The following is an 18,448-nucleotide window of genomic DNA, read 5'->3' as shown; positions in this document are numbered from 1 at the left end:
GTATAGTTTGATGTGACGTTGCCTGCATCTCTAACATAGATATATTTTTCTATTTCGCATATTTCATACGATGACAAAATAACAGGTTTATAAAAATCAGCTCCTTGACCTAAGTAAGGCAGGATTCACACTAATATGTCATGTTGTGACGCATCCTTTAGCATACATCCTGAATGTACATTTTCATTTTATTTATTCATTCCAATTATGAAATTAATTGGGTAGAAGAATTACGTATTTGCTATGCAAGTTGCTCTCACGTTTCTTAGATATTATAGTTTTTTTTAAGAACGTTCTGATGCATTCTGTCACTTTTGTCTAATTCGTTGGAAAATAAAATAACGTAATCTGACTACACGTCATACAAATATAAATCCACCTTAAGTAAAGCCTGGTCCGTGAGCACGTAGAATTTTGTCCAATGACCCCAAGCTACCCATCCTTATCGCTCGCGCGTAATTATATTGCTGTCGCGACTGTGCGACGGAAGCCCGCAGTGAGTGTGCGAACGCGACAGCAACATAATTACGCGCGAGCGATAAGGATGGGTAGCTTCGGGTCATTGGACGAAATTCTACGTGCTCACGGACCAAGCTTGAGTCAGAAATCTCTTACAATTTATTTTTTATTAATGCACCACAACACGACTTCATAGTGTGAATCCAGGTTATCATTGTTTGTATAATTGTCATTATTAAACATATTCGATTACTCTCTTCAATTTCAATCTAAGTATACACTTAGGGATAGATTTGCGACTCTTCATACACATAGTACGTATTCATACAATACTTATACGTCTATTGCATAACTAAGTCAGTACCTGAGGTGTGGCAGCGGCACGGGAGGTTGTTTTTGTTGACCTCAAACGTCATAGACTGAGAGCTGGTGAACGCCAGACCTACGTCATTTTCTAAAAGCTGAAAGTTTGTCAGCGTATGCTCCCAATATAGGATAGAATATTGGTGAATCATGAAGTTTGGGTCATCGAGGCTTTGGTAACTATCCTAAAAAAACTGTCTGGCAAGGAGTTAGAACTGTCAACTTCTAATCATTGTCCAAATATTACAGTCTATTGAATATACAGAAAAAGTTGGTGGTAAAAGTTAGGCTAACGTTACACACTTACACCATAAAAGCTGATTTTTATATAAAATACTAGCTGACCCGGCGAACTTTGTTCCGCCTTAATGGCAATAAATAAGCAGACTTTTTTTTAAATTTCGAACGGGATAAAAAGTATCCTATGTCCTTCTCCTGGCTCTAAACTACCTCCCTGACAATTTTCAGCTAAATCGGTTCAGCCGTTCTTGAGTTATAAGTGGAGTAACTAACACGACTTTCTTTTATATATATAGATTAGAGCATTAATTGGAAGTAGTTTCCTCATCAGGCAGACAGTTTTGACAGTTCCAACTCCATGCCAGACAGTTTTTTTAGGATAGCTGCCAAAGCCACGATGACCCAAACTCATGATTCACCAACATTCTATCCTATATTGGGAGCATACGCTGACCAACTTTCAGCTTTTATAAAATGATGTAGGTCTGACGTTCACTAGCTCTCTATCAGAGACTTCAGATTTGTATGCTCTGTCACGTCATACCTTTGCACTGACTTAGCACTAGACATATAGTTTACTCATTTTGGCGTCATACAAAATTACAATAGTCTACGAGTACACAGCTACGCATTCTAGACGGATAGTTCGTATAATCATTCTATCAACAATAATTGAACTCTAAAATAGACAATGGTATAGAATTGGCTAGTTCACTTTAACATTGGATAGCGAATTTTGTGACAGCGAAAAACATTTTAAGTAAATTCAAGCTTATCGGTGAATTAAATAACAATATTTAGACCAATCACAGGTTTGGACTAATGTCGTGGTTTGTGAGTAGAGGCCGGTAAATCTATTCTCATAAATAAAACACTGGATACTTAACTTTCACATAATATTGCCTCATTTTAATGCAATTCATCACTTAGTACAAAAGCGCGCGGAGCCGTCCGCGCTTCCCTCTATTCTGACATTGACATTACGTCAATGTCACTATGACAGTAGCTCATTGGCTTTAACGATACCGTTATTTTAACGTTTTAGATTTTACACAATTAACAGTAGTTTCGGAAAAAATGACACAAACCGCGTAAAATAATACTCAAGCGTTGAAAATAAATTTGTGGTAAAAAATTTGATCAACAGCCGTTCTCAGAATACAATTGCGACCAAAAAGCTCGATCTAACAAACACAGGCACTTTCATACACACTAACAGTTATAATTTGAGTACAACAATCATTGTAGATGGATACCATTACACTTAGCGGCACAAAAATCGACCCGTTCAGTAAATTTTCTTACAAATATGCTCAAATCACAGTCTTATAATACAGGTTGGCCCCAGTATGGCTCCAATGAAACGACTTTTATTCGCTGTTAGAGAAAACAAAGCTATAGGTATTCATAATTATTTAAATGCTTATAATATCGTCTATAAATAGTAATTATGGAGTAATTTATTTGTGAGACTGTAATGTGAGCATGTTTGCATCAAAATATCAGGGTGTTCGATTTTTGTGACATTGAGTGTACATAAGCTAAATTTCTAACAAAATTCGTTATCTAAAAACATACAAAAGCTGCTGCAAGGATCTTTATAATTTATTTATCTTTAAATAATAGCAATAAATTAGTGTCATTACAAGTTATTTCATTACTTCAACATAATTTCAGCCATAGAACGTCCACTGCTGAACATTTGATTACTTAAAAAACTCCTCTATGGAATACATTTGTGACGTCCACTGTATTTGAAAGACAACTTGTAGAATTATTTATTGCTCAAATATAAATATATGTATTCAACACAAATCATTTGTCCTTTGCGGGATTCCAAGTTGCAGCCATTGAGTTGTAAAGTCTGGTCGCGGACCCGGCTTTACTAAGATAAACATTTTAGATCCTTGCAGTACTTTGCCAATATTAAAGGACAAAACCACTTAAAATATAACAATAACTACNTATAACAATAATAATGTAACCTAATAGACCTTGTTACATACAACAATTGATTTGAGAATATATTGTCACTTAATACATATTTCAGTCATACATTTTTATTTATACACATTCTATATACATCTGTACATGTTTATATATTTGTCATTTTTGATACATTATTGTTCGCCTTTCTCACATACACATTTATGTTTATTTCTATGTCAAAGTATAGCTCATGCAATGTATGGTATATTTGTTAGACAGCACACTGATTTTGAAACTTAAGGCAAGGGCATATATTTCAAAATGCAATGGAGAAATTCTTAGGGTTATGTGCAGTCAGCGTCAAATAGTTCGTGGCACCTAAAGTAGCCCAAAAGTTCGCAACACGTCTTTATTACAATAGGCTAGATGACAAAATTTCAATTATTTGTCCGTCAGACAGATAATTAGAAAATATTAGACTCATATTTTTTATTTTCTTTCATAATTAAATAATAACAGTGCTACATCGAGTTCAAATGGCGCGTTACGTCACGCTTGAGTAGATTTTTTACTCAAACGTGACGTCACGCGACATTTCAACTCAATATAATACTGTAATTATTCGATTATGAAAAATAAATTAAAAATATTGTGTCCAAATTCTTTTTATTATCTGTCTGACTAAATAGAATTTCGATTTCATTATCCAGTCATCATCCCTAAGATGGTATTTTCAACTTTTTGGCCACTTTGGGTGTCACAAATTATTTGACGCCTGACTGTATCATACAATACGAAGCAATGTAAGGCAATAAGGATTAAAATGCAGTGGCAATGATGATTAAATAGTTGCCTTATTTAAAGTAATTTTCAACAAATGGCAACAAATTATATTAAAACTTTATTACGTATAATGGGAAGGCTTCTATCTAACCGTACTTTAACCCTCCAAACCGTTCACAATTTTAAGTTTTTAGTTAAAATTTTCAAACATATTTTCGACCGTATTCCGTCTGAATAAAGTTCAAAATACGGTGGCAAAAGTTCCAGGCCGACAATTTAATAAATTCTACGTGTACCTCGCGTAGTATTCGGACAGCGTTTCGTTACCATATTTAGCTTTTATATTTTAGACTTTATCTCGTCTTAATAAAGTTCAAAATACGCTGCCAAATTAAAGACCTATAATTCTGTAACTATTTTCCCCCTCAATAAACATATTTTGGGCTTTATTTCGACTGAATAAAGTCCAAAATACAATGACAAAAACTCACCCTGACCGACAATTTCTTCTACGTATAACTGGCACAGTATTCGGACAGCGTCTTCATACCGTGCGTACTTCACTTCTGTAATTTTATTATTTAATTCTTGATACATATTTTGAACCGTATCCCATGTTAATAAAGTCCAAAATACAGTAGCAACAACTCACCCTGACCGACAATTTCTTCTACGTATAACTGGCACAGTATTCGGACAGCGTCTTCATACCTTGCTTACCGACCCTCACACTTCTGTAATTTTATTATTTAACTCTTGAAACATATTTTGAACCGTATCCCATGTTAATAAAGTCCAAAATATAGTGACAAAAACTCACCCTGACCGACAATTTCTTCTACGTATAACTAGCACAGTATTCGGACAGCGTCTTCATACCGTGCTTACTTCATTTCTGTAATTTTATTATTTAATTCTGGAAACATATTTTGAACCGTACCCCATGTTAATAAAGTCCAAAATACAGTGGCAACAACTCCCAGACCTACAAGTTATACAATCCTACGTATAACTGGCACAGTATTCGGACAGCGTCTTCATGCCGTGTTTGCCGACTACCCTCGTGTTGTGTCCGGTGACGGCCGGGTTGATGTGCGGGTTGTGGAGTTCGGACACTTGGGTGGAGGCTGCGGTGGCCGGATCGCCTGAGCCGGACAGACTGCCTAGCCTGGAATGAGATTTTGTTATTGAAAGACAGACATTGCTATGTTACCGAAAGATGTGTGTGACATACTAGCTGATAAATACAGGGTGACTTTGTAATCAGTGTCCCTTTAGGAGCAACTCTGAATCAGTAACTTAATCGATTTACGTAAAGAAAACATTATTTTTAATTATTTTTATTCGCTGCGCACGGTTTCAAAATTGACTCACAATTTGCTTCGTTCATAGAATACGTACACACAGTTAAATACAAAGCTAAATAGACATAATGGTACGCGAAAATAAGCCTTAACCTTTAAAAATTAAGATATGGGCACCAGAGAATTAGATTTTCAATAATATTTTTTACCACGAAATATACCACTATTAGAAATAATTAAAATAAAGTTGCAATGTTAAATTGTTCTATAGTTTATTTAAAAAAATTGGACACTGATTGCTGACACCCTGTATTAGAATTGAACACCAGATAATAAATGCCAGTCCGCTTATGTGTGTGTGTGTGTAACACTTCATAAAAACAAAAAGACTTACCAAAACTCATTCCCAGGCAGCGCATTCCCGTCCCACGGGTAATTCATCACCAGCAACTTCCCTTCATGTTCTCCCGTCAATTTGGCAGACGGCTCCCGATTCTCCAGCTGAACATTAATCCCACCTCTGGGATGTCTTTTACTCTCCAAGAATATCCTCTTCTCCACGCTGAATAGGTTCACAATCCCACTGCTGGGACGGATGTACGAGAAATTGACGTCGGATACGTGGTTCAGAAGGTCCTTCTTGAGGAAAGAGCGGATTCGTTCGAGGAACGTTAGGATGTATACGTCGTTTTGGTGGCGAGATAGTGACCAGACGCCGAGACCTGGAAAATAAATTGACAGTAATATTATCTAAATAATATAACTCAAAGACTGACTCACTGACTGACTGACTGACTCACATAGTGATCTATCAACAGCCCAAACCACTGGACGGATCGGGCTGAAAGGCATGCAGGTAGATGTTATGAGTTATGACGTAGGCATCCGCTAAGAAAGGATTTTACGAAACTCCACCCCTAAGGGGGTAAAATGAGATCCACGCGTATGAAATCCCGGGCGGCCGTTAGTCGGAACATATAATCACATTTCTCGGACAAAAACTTAAAAATTGCCATTATTTAATATCAAATATAATGGCAAAGTAAAGTCTAAAATAATTTTATTACTATTCTACCATTGACTGATTGAGGGTTAAATTATATTTTCCTGAAATTGGGAAATATTATGAAGAAGTTCATTGTAACACCAAGAGATGGCGTTGTATATCGTGTACTAGATCGCGGTAGTTAAATAAATATTATGTAGTGGTAAATAAATATGTAGTGAACCATATTGAAATACATACTCTCTTAACGCGAACTTGATACACTTTCGCGGCAAATACTAGAAAGAAAGTGTTATTTTCTTGCATCATGCACATCACAAAACGATAAATAAATAAAGCAGTATAGCTATTTAAGTTACTAACTAACATTTTTTAAGTGCAATTATTATCCTAGCTACAATCAAGTAGGTGATATTTATGAGTAAATCTAATTCCACTTCATTTATCATCATCATTTCATCATCTCAGCCATAGGACGTCCACTGCTGAACATAGGCCTCCCCCAATGCTTTCCATGTTGCCCGGTTGGTAGCGGCCTGCGTCCAGCGCCTCCCTGCTACCTTTACGATGTCGTCGGTCCACCTTGTGGGTGGACGTCCCACGCTGCGTTTTCCGGTACGCGGCCTCCACTCCAGAACCTTGCTGCCCCATCGGCCGTCAGTTCTGCGTACTATGTGCCCTGCCCATTGCCACTTCAGCTTGCTAATCCGTCGGTGTCATAAATAGAAATGTATAAAAACCAACACTCACCACACCCGATCACATTCACAAACGCGTCCTTCTCCGCTTCCTTGGCCCTGTGCTCCGCTTCAAGCAGCGCGCTCTCCGCTAGCACGCTTATCCGCTTATAGTATACCTCGTTGTCGAACACTACTGTATCGCCGATTGGTATGTACCGGTCCGTATATTGCTTCTCTTCCGATTTCGTTTCTATTGTTACGTACGAGATTAGTTCTTCGTAGGTTACACTGTGCACCTGAGTGAAAAAGAATACAAAATTTTAATTAAGAATTATTAGAATGCGCGAATTGTGGAAATCATTGGGGGAGGCCTATGTTCAGCAGTGGACGTCTTATGGCTGAAATGATGATGATGATGAGAATGCGCGAAATTGCTTTTTGAAATTGAAACACCAATTTCACTTATTACGCTTTCGATAGATTAGATGATGATGATTGATTAGACGCTATTAGATCATCTAATTTAAATGGTGTGACGTAGTGTTGTTGGGATATCGATAATTACTATCGATAGTACTGAAGTTTTAGCTAGTCATGTCGATACTATTTAACTATCATATGGATATCGATACAATCAAACTATCGATATCGATATTTTTTCCTTTTTTAACTAAAGCCTGGTCTGTGAGCACGTAGAATTTTGTAAAATGACCCCAAGCTTGGACATAATTCTACGTGCTCACACACCAGACTATAGACAACTATTAGGTACAGTTAAGACTATGAAGTAGTATATTGATAATAAAGGCAAATAGGTAACTATCAGTAGTATCGATGTTATATCCAGTCGTAGGATATCTCGAGTCATATCGATATAGATTTTCGAGGTCGATTACCCACCTGATAGAATTCTGCCCACATTTGCCGCCACATATGCCTGGCGGACTGATTATTTCGCACGTACGTAGTCTTCAGTACATTGAGGCAAGTTGTAGGCGTGACTTCTTCACCATAACCATTCTCTAGGCGGTTCTGCTGTTCAGTTATGACGATATCTTCGTAATCCATGCGGTTGGTACGCTCGAAACGAGCGCCTATTTGACCTGGAATTAATTTAATTGGAATTAATTGGGTGCTTAGGAAGAATTCTAGTGCGAAACTTTTATGAAATAGCAATGCTAATCGATAATCGACTATCATAAAATATCGATACTCTAAGTCTACGTCATATCAATAGTATCGATAACCTTTCGACACTATCGAATCAATTAATGGTATGTCAATTTGGTAATATAGAAAAAATGGCACTATCGATATTGTTACTACACTCAACATCAAATAAACCGCACCTTCCGCGACGCGAACTTAAAGATTTTCTTCTGACACAATCATGGTACCCCAACAATATTGGTGTTATTTGAAAGCCCAATAAATATCCTTAAAGAAAAATACATTTCATGTCTAAATAAATGATTAACATATACCATAAATGTGACTTGAAAATAGACCTCACTTTGGGCTCACCTCTGGCCTCTGCCATCAATCAGACCAATTTTTATGGTTATAAAACCAAATAAAGATCTCACGTGTCCTCTTTAACAGATGGATAGCGATTAATCCCAACTTAACAGTTTTATAGTAACAAAAAATGGCTATAGCGTAACTACCTATTTTTTGAAGAAGTGTCTATGGATCCTTGTAAAGACACATTTTTGGGGTAAAAACCTTTCCTTTAATGAAATGAAGTTTAGAACTAGGCTTTCAAACGGTACCAATGTTGGTGGGAAGTGGGGATGCATACGTTTGATAAGTGCTTGTCGCGGGAGGTGCGATTTATTTGATGCCGAGTGTAGTTTTGATTTGGCACACAGAACTTTTGATACACTTCCCACACAAAACTTGAACTATACTATCGAAAAATAAAATGACTATTAGATCATCATCATCATCATCATTTCAGCCATAGGACGTCCACTGCCTCCCCCAATGCTTTCCATGTTGATCGATTGGTAGAAGCCTGCGTCCAGCGCTTCCCTGCTACCTTTACGATGTCGTCGGTCCACCTTGTAGATAGTTCACCTCGAAAACTATCGATACTCCAATACCAACTTACCCACAATAACAGCGTGTGTCTCCGCATCATCATCGCTCTCGACCCCTTCATTATGCCTGGATCCATTGTTGATGCATTCCGTAGGGCTGCTAACGTATACAAAAGCTGATAACTTCATCTCATCGTAGCTTAGACAGTTTTCAAGGAGTAGCGGTGGCTTCTGTTGTAACGTGCCCACTGATTCCCAACCGTCTTCGCTGTAAGGTATCAACAATAGAAACATTAAAGTTATTTGTAAAGCGACGCCTTTATAATGCACTTTCACACCCTTACTTGTTAACCTGAATTTTCTTACTGTAAGCTGATTACTTAATTATTTGATTTTTAATGTATTTTGTACATTGTTTCTTCATAATGAAAGCTCTTATATCCTGATATTAAAGTAAAACTCGATGGGATTTTTTTTCCTGTCGAGTACCAAGGTTAAATGATAATTTTAATATTTTCATCTGATGATAACTTAGGCTGTATTCCTTTAAAGCATTGCTTCCCAAAGTGGGGAGCGCGCCCCCCAGGGGAGTTGCAAAGACCTTTAAAGGGGGGCGCGGGCCATCTGTGTACTTAAGTATATAAAAAACCTGCGACCGCTGAGAGAGCTCCAGACTGCTCGATACGACCAATAAATCATCTTGACTGGAGGAGGGGGGGCGCGAAATTTTTAGTATGGTCGAAAGAGGGCGCGTCTCAAATAAGTTTAAGAACCAATGCTGTAGAGAGACCCGCATTGTGCAGTAATATTATTACAACGGAAAATACCTACTTTGGAAATACAAACTATGGTATCTTACTTGTACAAGGCGTGATATACTAAATATTTGTAATAGGACTAATAGGTGTGATTTTACAATGTAAAATAAATAAATAAATAATTAATATCCTTAGACATTTTACACTGCGCTTCTAGTCTCAAACTAAGCAAAGCTTGTACTATGGGTACTAGACAACGGATATAAACATACTTAAATACTTTTTTTTTTAATATACTTATTATACATAGAAAACACCCAGTCCTATACAAACAAATATGTTCATGCACACAAATGTTTGTACTGTGCGGGAATCGAACCCGCTACCTCCGGAATAGTAGTCCGTTTCGAACCACTACACCAAACGGCCGACTAATAGCACTCACCTTTCTTGTCCAGTGACCAGTTTGTAGGTATCTTCTGGGCCCATGAAGACAGCCGCTCGCTTCTTCAGTAGCCTGTCGATCAGTTCTGGCACGGTCATGTCTTTGTAGAAGGCCTTCTCTATGCTCGAACCGAACTCTCTGGAATAATTAAGAAAATAATTTATTACATCATCATCAGTGGGTCTAGACAAAGGGCAAATAATAATCGCAAACCAGTCGAAAAGTGATCGAAAAGCCTTTTTTTGTATGGAGTTTTGACGGATTCGATTTTCTATTTGATCAAAAAGTGCATTTTGTCTAGGGAGGCAGGGTCTTTAGTCTCCACTGCAGGATTACAACCATCTTTGATTGACTAGAGACAAACGCAGGAAAGTTTTCGAGTGGCGATCACAAGACGTGTGGGCAGACCTCTAACTAGCTAGGTGGACCGACGATCTGGTGAAGGTCGCGGGAAGTACCTGGATGAGGGCAGCGCAGGACCGGTCGTTGTAAAAATCTTTGGGGGAGGCCTTTGTCCAGCAGTGGACCTCATTTGGTTGAAACAAACGAAATGGAAGATTTGGGCTACACTCCCAACGCTGGACATATAGACAAATAGAGAGGCTTGATGATTGCATAGATGTCCTTTAGTTTATTACTGATTACTGATCATATTACTGATCATATGTCATCTCAGAAACAGGTGGACATCGTGTATACCGACTACAGCAAATGTTTTGACAGAATCGATCACAACATACTCCTTCATAAGCTTCAGCTGGTCGGTATACACGGTGACCTCTTCAGATGGTTCAGATCATACGTAAATAATCGCTGCCAGACCGTAGCCTTGAATGGGTACACCTCATCTACCCTGTTTGTGCCATCTGGAGTGCCACAGGGCTCGCTTCTGGGGCCATTATTATTCACAATTTTTATCAATGATATTGGCGCTTGCTTTTCTCACAGCAAAATATTATTGTACGCTGATGACATGAAAATAATATGCCCCGTCCGAGACGAATCAGACTGTCTTAATCTACAACAAGATTTGAATGTTTTTCTGAGTTATTGCTCATTGAACCATCTTGATCTTAACATATCTAAATGCTATATTTGCACATTCTCTAGAAAACCCCATACTATAGCCTATAACTACACTCTCGATGATACAATCATCTCTAGAGTTGATTATATGCGAGATCTCGGCGTTGTATTTGACTCCAAGCTTCTATTTGAGAACCACATTGACTCGGTTGTTGCTAGGGCCAGTAAGGCGCTGGGTTTTGTTCTGCGGATGTCCTCCGAGTTTACCGACATAAAGACTGTGAAAATGCTTTATTGTGCCTTCGTACGCAGTCATTTAGAGTATGCTTCGCAGGTGTGGAACCCAGCCTATGAAACATACGTAACGAGGTTGGAGTCTATACAGAGACGATTTTTACGGCATCTGCAATACAAATGCCGCGTCTTTATAGAAGACTACACACAGCGCTGCAGGCGCTTCCACTTTTTGCCATTGTATATGCGAAGAGACTTAAACGACATCGCATTCCTACTAAAAATATTTCAAAATCATGTGGACTCCTCAGAGCTTTTAAGTCGTTTTCATATTAATACCCCCAAAAAAGTTACACGACACTTTAAAATATTGCAGGCACCCTTGACTCGGACCAACTATCGCAAAAATTCGTTTGTAATTAGAGTTCCTGATCGATTTAATTCTGTTTGTGATGACATGGAACTAGACTTGTTCAATACCCCTATCAACCAGTTTAAAACAAAATTTAATAATCTTTTCTTTGTTAGATAGTAGTTTGAACTTCATAAATTAACATCGTTCTCTGTCCGCAATAAAATTAATTAATTGTTTAACTATAGGTGGGAACTTTTAATTGGCCTTACTTTAATTATAAACATTACTTAATGTAACACTTAGCTGTAAGTTCTCCAAAAAATTTTAAAATAAAAATTTAAAATAAAATAAATAAATAGTCTTTCCAGGCCTGTTCATCTCCGTGAGTTTACATCGAAAACAAAACACGCACGATGCACCTACAGGATACTATTCGACAAGGCCTCACATACGAGCGAACATTGACTCACGCACGCGTATTCTTGTGTATGATGGAAGAAAATAAAGAAAATGGTGTACTAAATACTGTGCAGTAAATAATAATAAAAACACAGAATTTAATTTTTTAAGTTGCCTCAAGACACTGAGAGGTAAATAAGTAGTTAATATTATTCATGATAATTCATGCTAAATCAATCATGTATTTCCTCCGCCATTTTCCGCAGTTTGACACCTCACGTCACATCATTTTACCGAAGTCAGCCCTATAGCTTCGGCGCAGTGCCGATCACTGACGTTTGTCAACAAAATGGTGCTTGACTCTTGAGACAGGCTAAATTACACCATATCTATATATATAAAAGAAAGTCGTGTTAGTTACTTCGCTTATAACTCAAGAACGGCTGAACCGATTTAGCTGAAAATTGTCAGGGAGGTAGTTTAGAGCCAGGAGAAGGACATAGGATACTTTTTATCCCGTTCGAAATTAAAAAAAAAGTCTGCTTATTTATTGCCATTAAGGCGGAACAAAGTTCGCCGGGTCAGCTAGTTGTTAATGAAGCATACATTTTTTATACCTATACCTTCGCGAAGTAAAACTTCTGTACGTAGTACTTATTATTATTCTGTGGTCTTTCTGACAAACCGAAATTCACGTGGGCAAAAAAACCTAGTAAAGTATACATTGTTAGTTATCTTCATCATCATCATCATCATCTCAGCCATAGGACGTCCACTGCTGAACGTAGGCCTCCCCCAATCTTATCAAATAGTTATCTTACCTTTTGTAAATGAGAAAATGTGTCATCAACAGCAACACCCTTTCATGTATGACAGGATAGGTTGACGCTATGTTTTTCTTCAGTCTTTCGATGGGTCTTCGCATTTTGAGTCTTTCCAGCCTGAAAAAAAAAACAGCAGCTTGAAAGGTACGCTAAGTGCTGATTTTTAATCGTCAGATATCTGAAGAATAAACTTGTAGTTTTGACGTGTTTCCCATACTGAGAGGCATATGGCCTTTTTCCTGTGATGTTGAGTTAGAGGAAAAAGATACTCGGTTTAATTCTTTCTGGGATCTTTTTGTATGTATTATAGATCGTTTTATCCACGAAAACGCGCTCCATCATTCTTCTGCTAATATTTGAATGTTATCATCATCATCATTTCAGCCATAGGACGTCCACTGCTGGACATAGGCCTCCCACAATGCTTTCCACGTTGATCGATTGGTAGGGGCCTGCGTCCAGCGCTTCCCTGCTACCTTTACGATGTCGTCGGTCCACCTTGCAGGTGGAAGTCCCACGCTGCGTTTTCCGGTACGCGGCCACCATTCCAGAACATTGCTGCCCCATCGGCCATCTGCGTACTATGTGCCCTGCCCATAGCCACTTCAACTTGCTAATCCGTCGGGCTATGTCAGCGACTTTAGTTCGTTTACGGATCTCCTCATTTCTGATTCGATCTCGCAAAACACCAAGCATAGCCCTTTCCATAGCACGCTGTGCTGTGAGTGTTATCGGTACACGCTAAATCATCCATGAGTGCACACGCACACTACAATAATGACGCTCGGATTGCTCGGATCAAACTCCCCGCACCCCGCGTTTCCCTCGACCAAAAATTGGTGGGCCGCGTCTTCGTGGATAAAACTATACCTTTATTCATATACAAAAGAACGCTATAGCGAGATTAAAATAAATGTATCATCATCTACCTAAAAATAGTTCCGTATAGAACACAAAAGAACCATAAAGCAAATTCACAGTTACGCTCATAACTTTAACGGCCATTCACATAGAGCCTGGGAAGTTCACGCTCCAAATAATTTTGATGTTTAAATAAATTAAATGCCGAGTTTTGTACTGTTTAGAGATAATTTTTGCCGATTTGGAATAAAATTACAAATAGAAGCAACGAAAATATTTGTGTGAAGCGATGTGCTTGCCGCTTTTTAAATATCTTATAGGTCATGTTGGTTTAAGGACATAGCACACTTATCAGTCCGGAAAGGGATTAACTCGAGGCGGTCAGTATTCTTCCTATGAAACTCCGTACTGATTTTTGGAGCCCAATTTGGTACTAAAATTATAATTTTTTTTTTTTTAATTGTATATATTTTTTGTTTTGTATTAGAATAAGTTAAATATTGTGTAGGTTTTAAGTGCATGTAATTTGGTGCCAAATAAACATTTTTTCTTTCTTTCTTTCTTTCTTTTACTGCAACGCTCACTTATCCACACCATAACGTAAACGCCTCGCTTTGCATTGACAGCGTGCGAAAGGCGAAAAGGTGTTAATCCCTTTTCGAGTTGATAAGTCTGCTATGACCTTTATGGTTCAAATTAATTAATTATTTATCGCAGGGTTATTACGAATCTTAGCAACCGGTTGCTAATTGTATAATTGAAATTTATGACTGAATGACTGCAAAAAATGTATGGTAATTATTAGAGATGAAACGGATATCCGGTAACTATCCGGTAGGCCGGATATCCGGCCTAAATTTACTATCCGGCCGGATACCGGATAGTAACTCACTATCCGACCGGATACCGGATATTAAAAAACTACAACAATTTTCTATTAATAAAATGAAATACATTAATCTTTGAGGTAAATATCAATAAAAAGTCCAAAAAGTTACAAAAACCATATTAAGGTCTTTCAAAAAACTAATTTCTCTTTCTGGGCTATTCACTCTAATGACGAATACATAAATAGTAAATATCTGTTAGTGTCGAAATATTGCCAAATAAAAAGGCGATCTTTTTTCACTGATGGTTTGATGACATGATGCATGCAGTTCAGTCAGATTACGCAACAAGTAAACTAATTTAATTTTCGCTATTCAATCACGCACGATAGCAACCGAAATCGCCAGTTGATCTGCCCCCTAGACAAGTGGCAAAATCTGACATTCTATTCGGACGGATTCGATTTTCGAAAAGTGTGACTACTCCAGTCTAAACTTGTCACGACATACAACGAGACAATGGGCCAACTATCCGGCCGCCGGATATCCGGCTATCCGGCCTAGCAGCTGGCCGGATATCCGGTATCCGGTATCCGGCCAAACAACTATCCGTTTCATCTCTAGTAATTATCGCCACTTGTAATTAAATGCAGCGCTGTCATTGGTTGACGTACCAGTCGCGTTGCTATTTACAACTAGCAAACGGTTGCTAAAATCTGTAATATGCATTTACTAAGTAGAGTCCCTAGGATTGTAAAACATAATACCTTATAGTCTCAATCGGAAACGGTATGGGAAAATCCTTGCTTTTCTTTATAATCTCTTCGACATCATCCGACAACTCCAATTTGGGCAGGTTAGCGCACTGACGTAACAGCTCATTCGTCTCCTTACTCATGCTGGGGAAACACCAGTCCGGTTTGCACCTGCAGAATAATAATATTGCTAGAATAGAATAGGATCGAAATTTTTAATGAAAGATAGGCAATATTGTCACAAAAAAATCAATTATAAATTAGGAATAGCAACATGCTTAGCTCATATTGTTATAGCATTCATTACGTAAAATGTGTAAAAACCATCAGTCCTCTTTGATATTTCAAAACCCTGTAGGTACAGATTCAATGGGACTGATATGTACCATCAATAAAGATGACACATAAATACATAATCACTTTATTTATTCATTTGCACAAAAGGACCAAACTCTGTCCTGCCCACAATTTGGACCTTTTTCTAGTGTTGTCTATTATTTGAAAACAAGCAAATGACACACAACAGATGCTATGTCNCAGAATAATAATATTGCTAGAATAGAATAGGATCTAAATTTTTAATGAAAGATAGGCAATATTGTCACAAAAAAATCAATTATAAATTAGGAATAGCATTCATTATGTAAAATGTGTAAAAACAATCAGTCCTCTTTGATATTTCAAAACCCTGTAGGTACAGATTCAATGGGACTGATATGTACCATCAATAAAGATGACACATAAATACATAATCACTTTATTTATTCATTTGCACAAAAGGACCAAACTCAGTCCTGCCCACAATTTTGACCTTTTCTAGTGTTGTCTATTATTTGAAAACAAGCAAATAAAGTAATAAAGTCTTTATGTAATAAAGTATAAAGTATTTATGTCTTTATGACACACAACAGATGCTATGTTNTCCGGCCGCCGGATATCCGGCTATCCGGCCTAGCAGCTGGCCGGATATCCGGTATCCGGTATCCGGCCAAACAACTATCCGTTTCATCTCTAGTAATTATCGCCACTTGTAATTAAATGCAGCGCTGTCATTGGTTGACGTACCAGTCGCGTTGCTATTTACAACTAGCAAACGGTTGCTAAAATCTGTAATATGCATTTACTAAGTAGAGTCCCTAGGATTGTAAAACATAATACCTTATAGTCTCAATCGGAAACGGTATGGGAAAATCCTTGCTTTTCTTTATAATCTCTTCGACATCATCCGACAACTCCAATTTGGGCAGGTTAGCGCACTGACGTAACAGCTCATTCGTCTCCTTACTCATGCTGGGGAAACACCAGTCCGGTTTGCACCTGCAGAATAATAATATTGCTAGAATAGAATAGGATCTAAATTTTTAATGAAAGATAGGCAATATTGTCACAAAAAAATCAATTATAAATTAGGAATAGCATTCATTATGTAAAATGTGTAAAAACAATCAGTCCTCTTTGATATTTCAAAACCCTGTAGGTACAGATTCAATGGGACTGATATGTACCATCAATAAAGATGACACATAAATACATAATCACTTTATTTATTCATTTGCACAAAAGGACCAAACTCAGTCCTGCCCACAATTTTGACCTTTTCTAGTGTTGTCTATTATTTGAAAACAAGCAAATAAAGTAATAAAGTCTTTATGTAATAAAGTATAAAGTATTTATGTCTTTATGACACACAACAGATGCTATGTTGAGTTGCTGCAAAGAAATATAAGCCTTAAAGTGGTCATGCGTCAACTTTGTTCATACATACTGCATAGGTATGAATACCAGTAGTAGCTGTATGATTTACATTAATCAAAATTAATCTATACAACCTAGTTCTCTATACATTTACGCAGTAAATAAAATGTTTGAACAAGCAAATAACTAGGTTTCTCAAAGCACTTACCATGCTATACTCTGCCATTGCCTGATTACATCCATTATGGGAACTTTTGCCTGAAAACAGTAAATCATAAAGTTAAATTGTATACAGTGTCTACACCCTTAAGCTTCTTGGCACACATCTGTATACACTTGCCACACACAATCTAATAAATGATTTTATCACTTTTGATTGTAAGCAAAAGTGTGTGATCAGTAGGTACCAGTGTTACAGGATGGGAATTCGAGTAAACAGTTTTATTTGTTTGGGTGTGACACATTGGGAACAAGTAAACGAAACACAAATAAGGATAAAGATGCTCACAAATTATTTATTTAGAAATAAAATAATATTGAAAAATTAATAGGTATCAAATTGATTCCATTTAAAAATTTGTAAGTGTATGTCTGTAGAACTAGAGTACCTACCTAATGCTACTTCAAGCTGCATATTTACAAAAGTAAGTACCTACCTAACTGTATTTCTTTCCGAAAAATCTCCCACTTGTGTAAGATGCCGTATTGCGTTAATGCGTATGTATTAAATACATCAAATGCCCTACATTCTCTCAGACTTATACTGGCACAAAATTACCCGTAATATCACAAAACACTGACTCAATTCATGACTAATCGTATGTTATTTTGATTTTCGATTAATTGCTAATGATTTATGTAAATACGTAGGTAGCGAGATTTAAATGTACTTACCAAAACTTGCCTGTGCAGTAACAACGCCACAGGCAGAAACTTCAACAAAATCATAAAACAGATGTTTTTGCGAAAACAATTAGCAACCGGTCATTTGCTTGCGGTTAATAATTGCGAACGAAATAACGAATCACTATCCATTTACAAACGAGCCCCATATCTGTGACGAACCCAAACCATCGGTGATCGCACGCAGAAAATTGCTTGCTTGGCTTTTGACAACTGACTGAGTGACAGACAGACACAGAGACAGACAAACAGCACACAGATTCAAAATAAATGAATGATCATTAATTGAATTAATTATGGTACGTATCGATTGCTAAATTCTACGCACAAAATTGTGGAAAAACTACTATAATTTNTGATCCACAATCAACTGGAAATAATGGAAGTACTAAGTTAAAACAAGTAGTTAAACTAAACCAATAAGGGATTAACCCTTAATCAAATGGAAAAAAATTAAGAGATGAAATACAAACTGAGTTTGGTTCGTAAATTTTGTGCGTAAACTTTGATATCAAAAACCTGGAAAAGTGGGGGGAAAGGAAGGGATTTACAGTGGAAAA

At 37.4% G+C, this 18,448-nt stretch overlaps 1 protein-coding gene across 3 annotated transcripts; it reads right to left on the bottom strand.

The window, feature by feature from the left end:
• Window positions 1-3,717: 3,717 nt before the first annotated feature.
• On the bottom strand, window positions 3,718-18,028 carry LOC114358242 (uncharacterized). Of its 3 annotated transcripts, XM_028312138.1 has the most exons (10): window positions 17,880-18,028; window positions 17,194-17,243; window positions 16,449-16,607; window positions 12,845-12,964; window positions 10,010-10,147; window positions 8,878-9,074; window positions 7,665-7,867; window positions 6,835-7,060; window positions 5,473-5,800; window positions 3,718-4,942 (listed from the first exon to the last, which is right to left on the bottom strand). In XM_028312138.1, exons 1-10 carry the CDS (start codon window positions 17,931-17,933, stop codon window positions 4,777-4,779), a joined length of 1,641 nt encoding a protein of 546 aa, XP_028167939.1. In that variant the 5' UTR covers window positions 17,934-18,028; the 3' UTR covers window positions 3,718-4,776. The 3 variants fall into 3 exon arrangements, with proteins under 3 accessions (XP_028167939.1, XP_028167938.1, XP_028167937.1); XM_028312137.1 differs by lacking the exons at window positions 16,449-16,607; window positions 17,194-17,243; window positions 17,880-18,028 and adding an exon at window positions 15,303-15,459 and having other exon boundaries at window positions 3,718-4,651; window positions 4,816-4,942; XM_028312136.1 differs by lacking the exons at window positions 16,449-16,607; window positions 17,194-17,243; window positions 17,880-18,028 and adding an exon at window positions 15,303-15,459.
• Window positions 18,029-18,448: the final 420 nt, after the last annotated feature.

The sequence above is a fragment of the Ostrinia furnacalis genome, unplaced genomic scaffold, assembly GCF_004193835.3.
Source record: "Ostrinia furnacalis isolate ACB-3 unplaced genomic scaffold, ASM419383v2 OfSCF3798, whole genome shotgun sequence".
In the NCBI taxonomy this organism is placed as follows: domain Eukaryota; kingdom Metazoa; phylum Arthropoda; class Insecta; order Lepidoptera; family Crambidae; genus Ostrinia; species Ostrinia furnacalis.
Note: the sequence above shows the minus strand (reverse complement) of the source record. Positions and strands in the feature narration are given on the sequence as shown.

Bases quoted from the DNA above. Each gene is read 5' to 3' on its own strand.
- LOC114358242 (XM_028312138.1), bottom strand. From the start codon at position 17,933: ATGATTTTGTTGAAGTTTCTGCCTGTGGCGTTGTTACTGCACAGGCAA. The intron at 17,244-17,879 runs GTAAGTACATTT...TACTGTTTTCAG, and splicing joins TACTGCACAGGCAAGTTTTG to GCAAAAGTTCCCATAATGGA. The intron at 7,061-7,664 runs GTGGGTAATCGA...TTTTTCACTCAG, and splicing joins TGTGGGCAGAATTCTATCAG to GTGCACAGTGTAACCTACGA.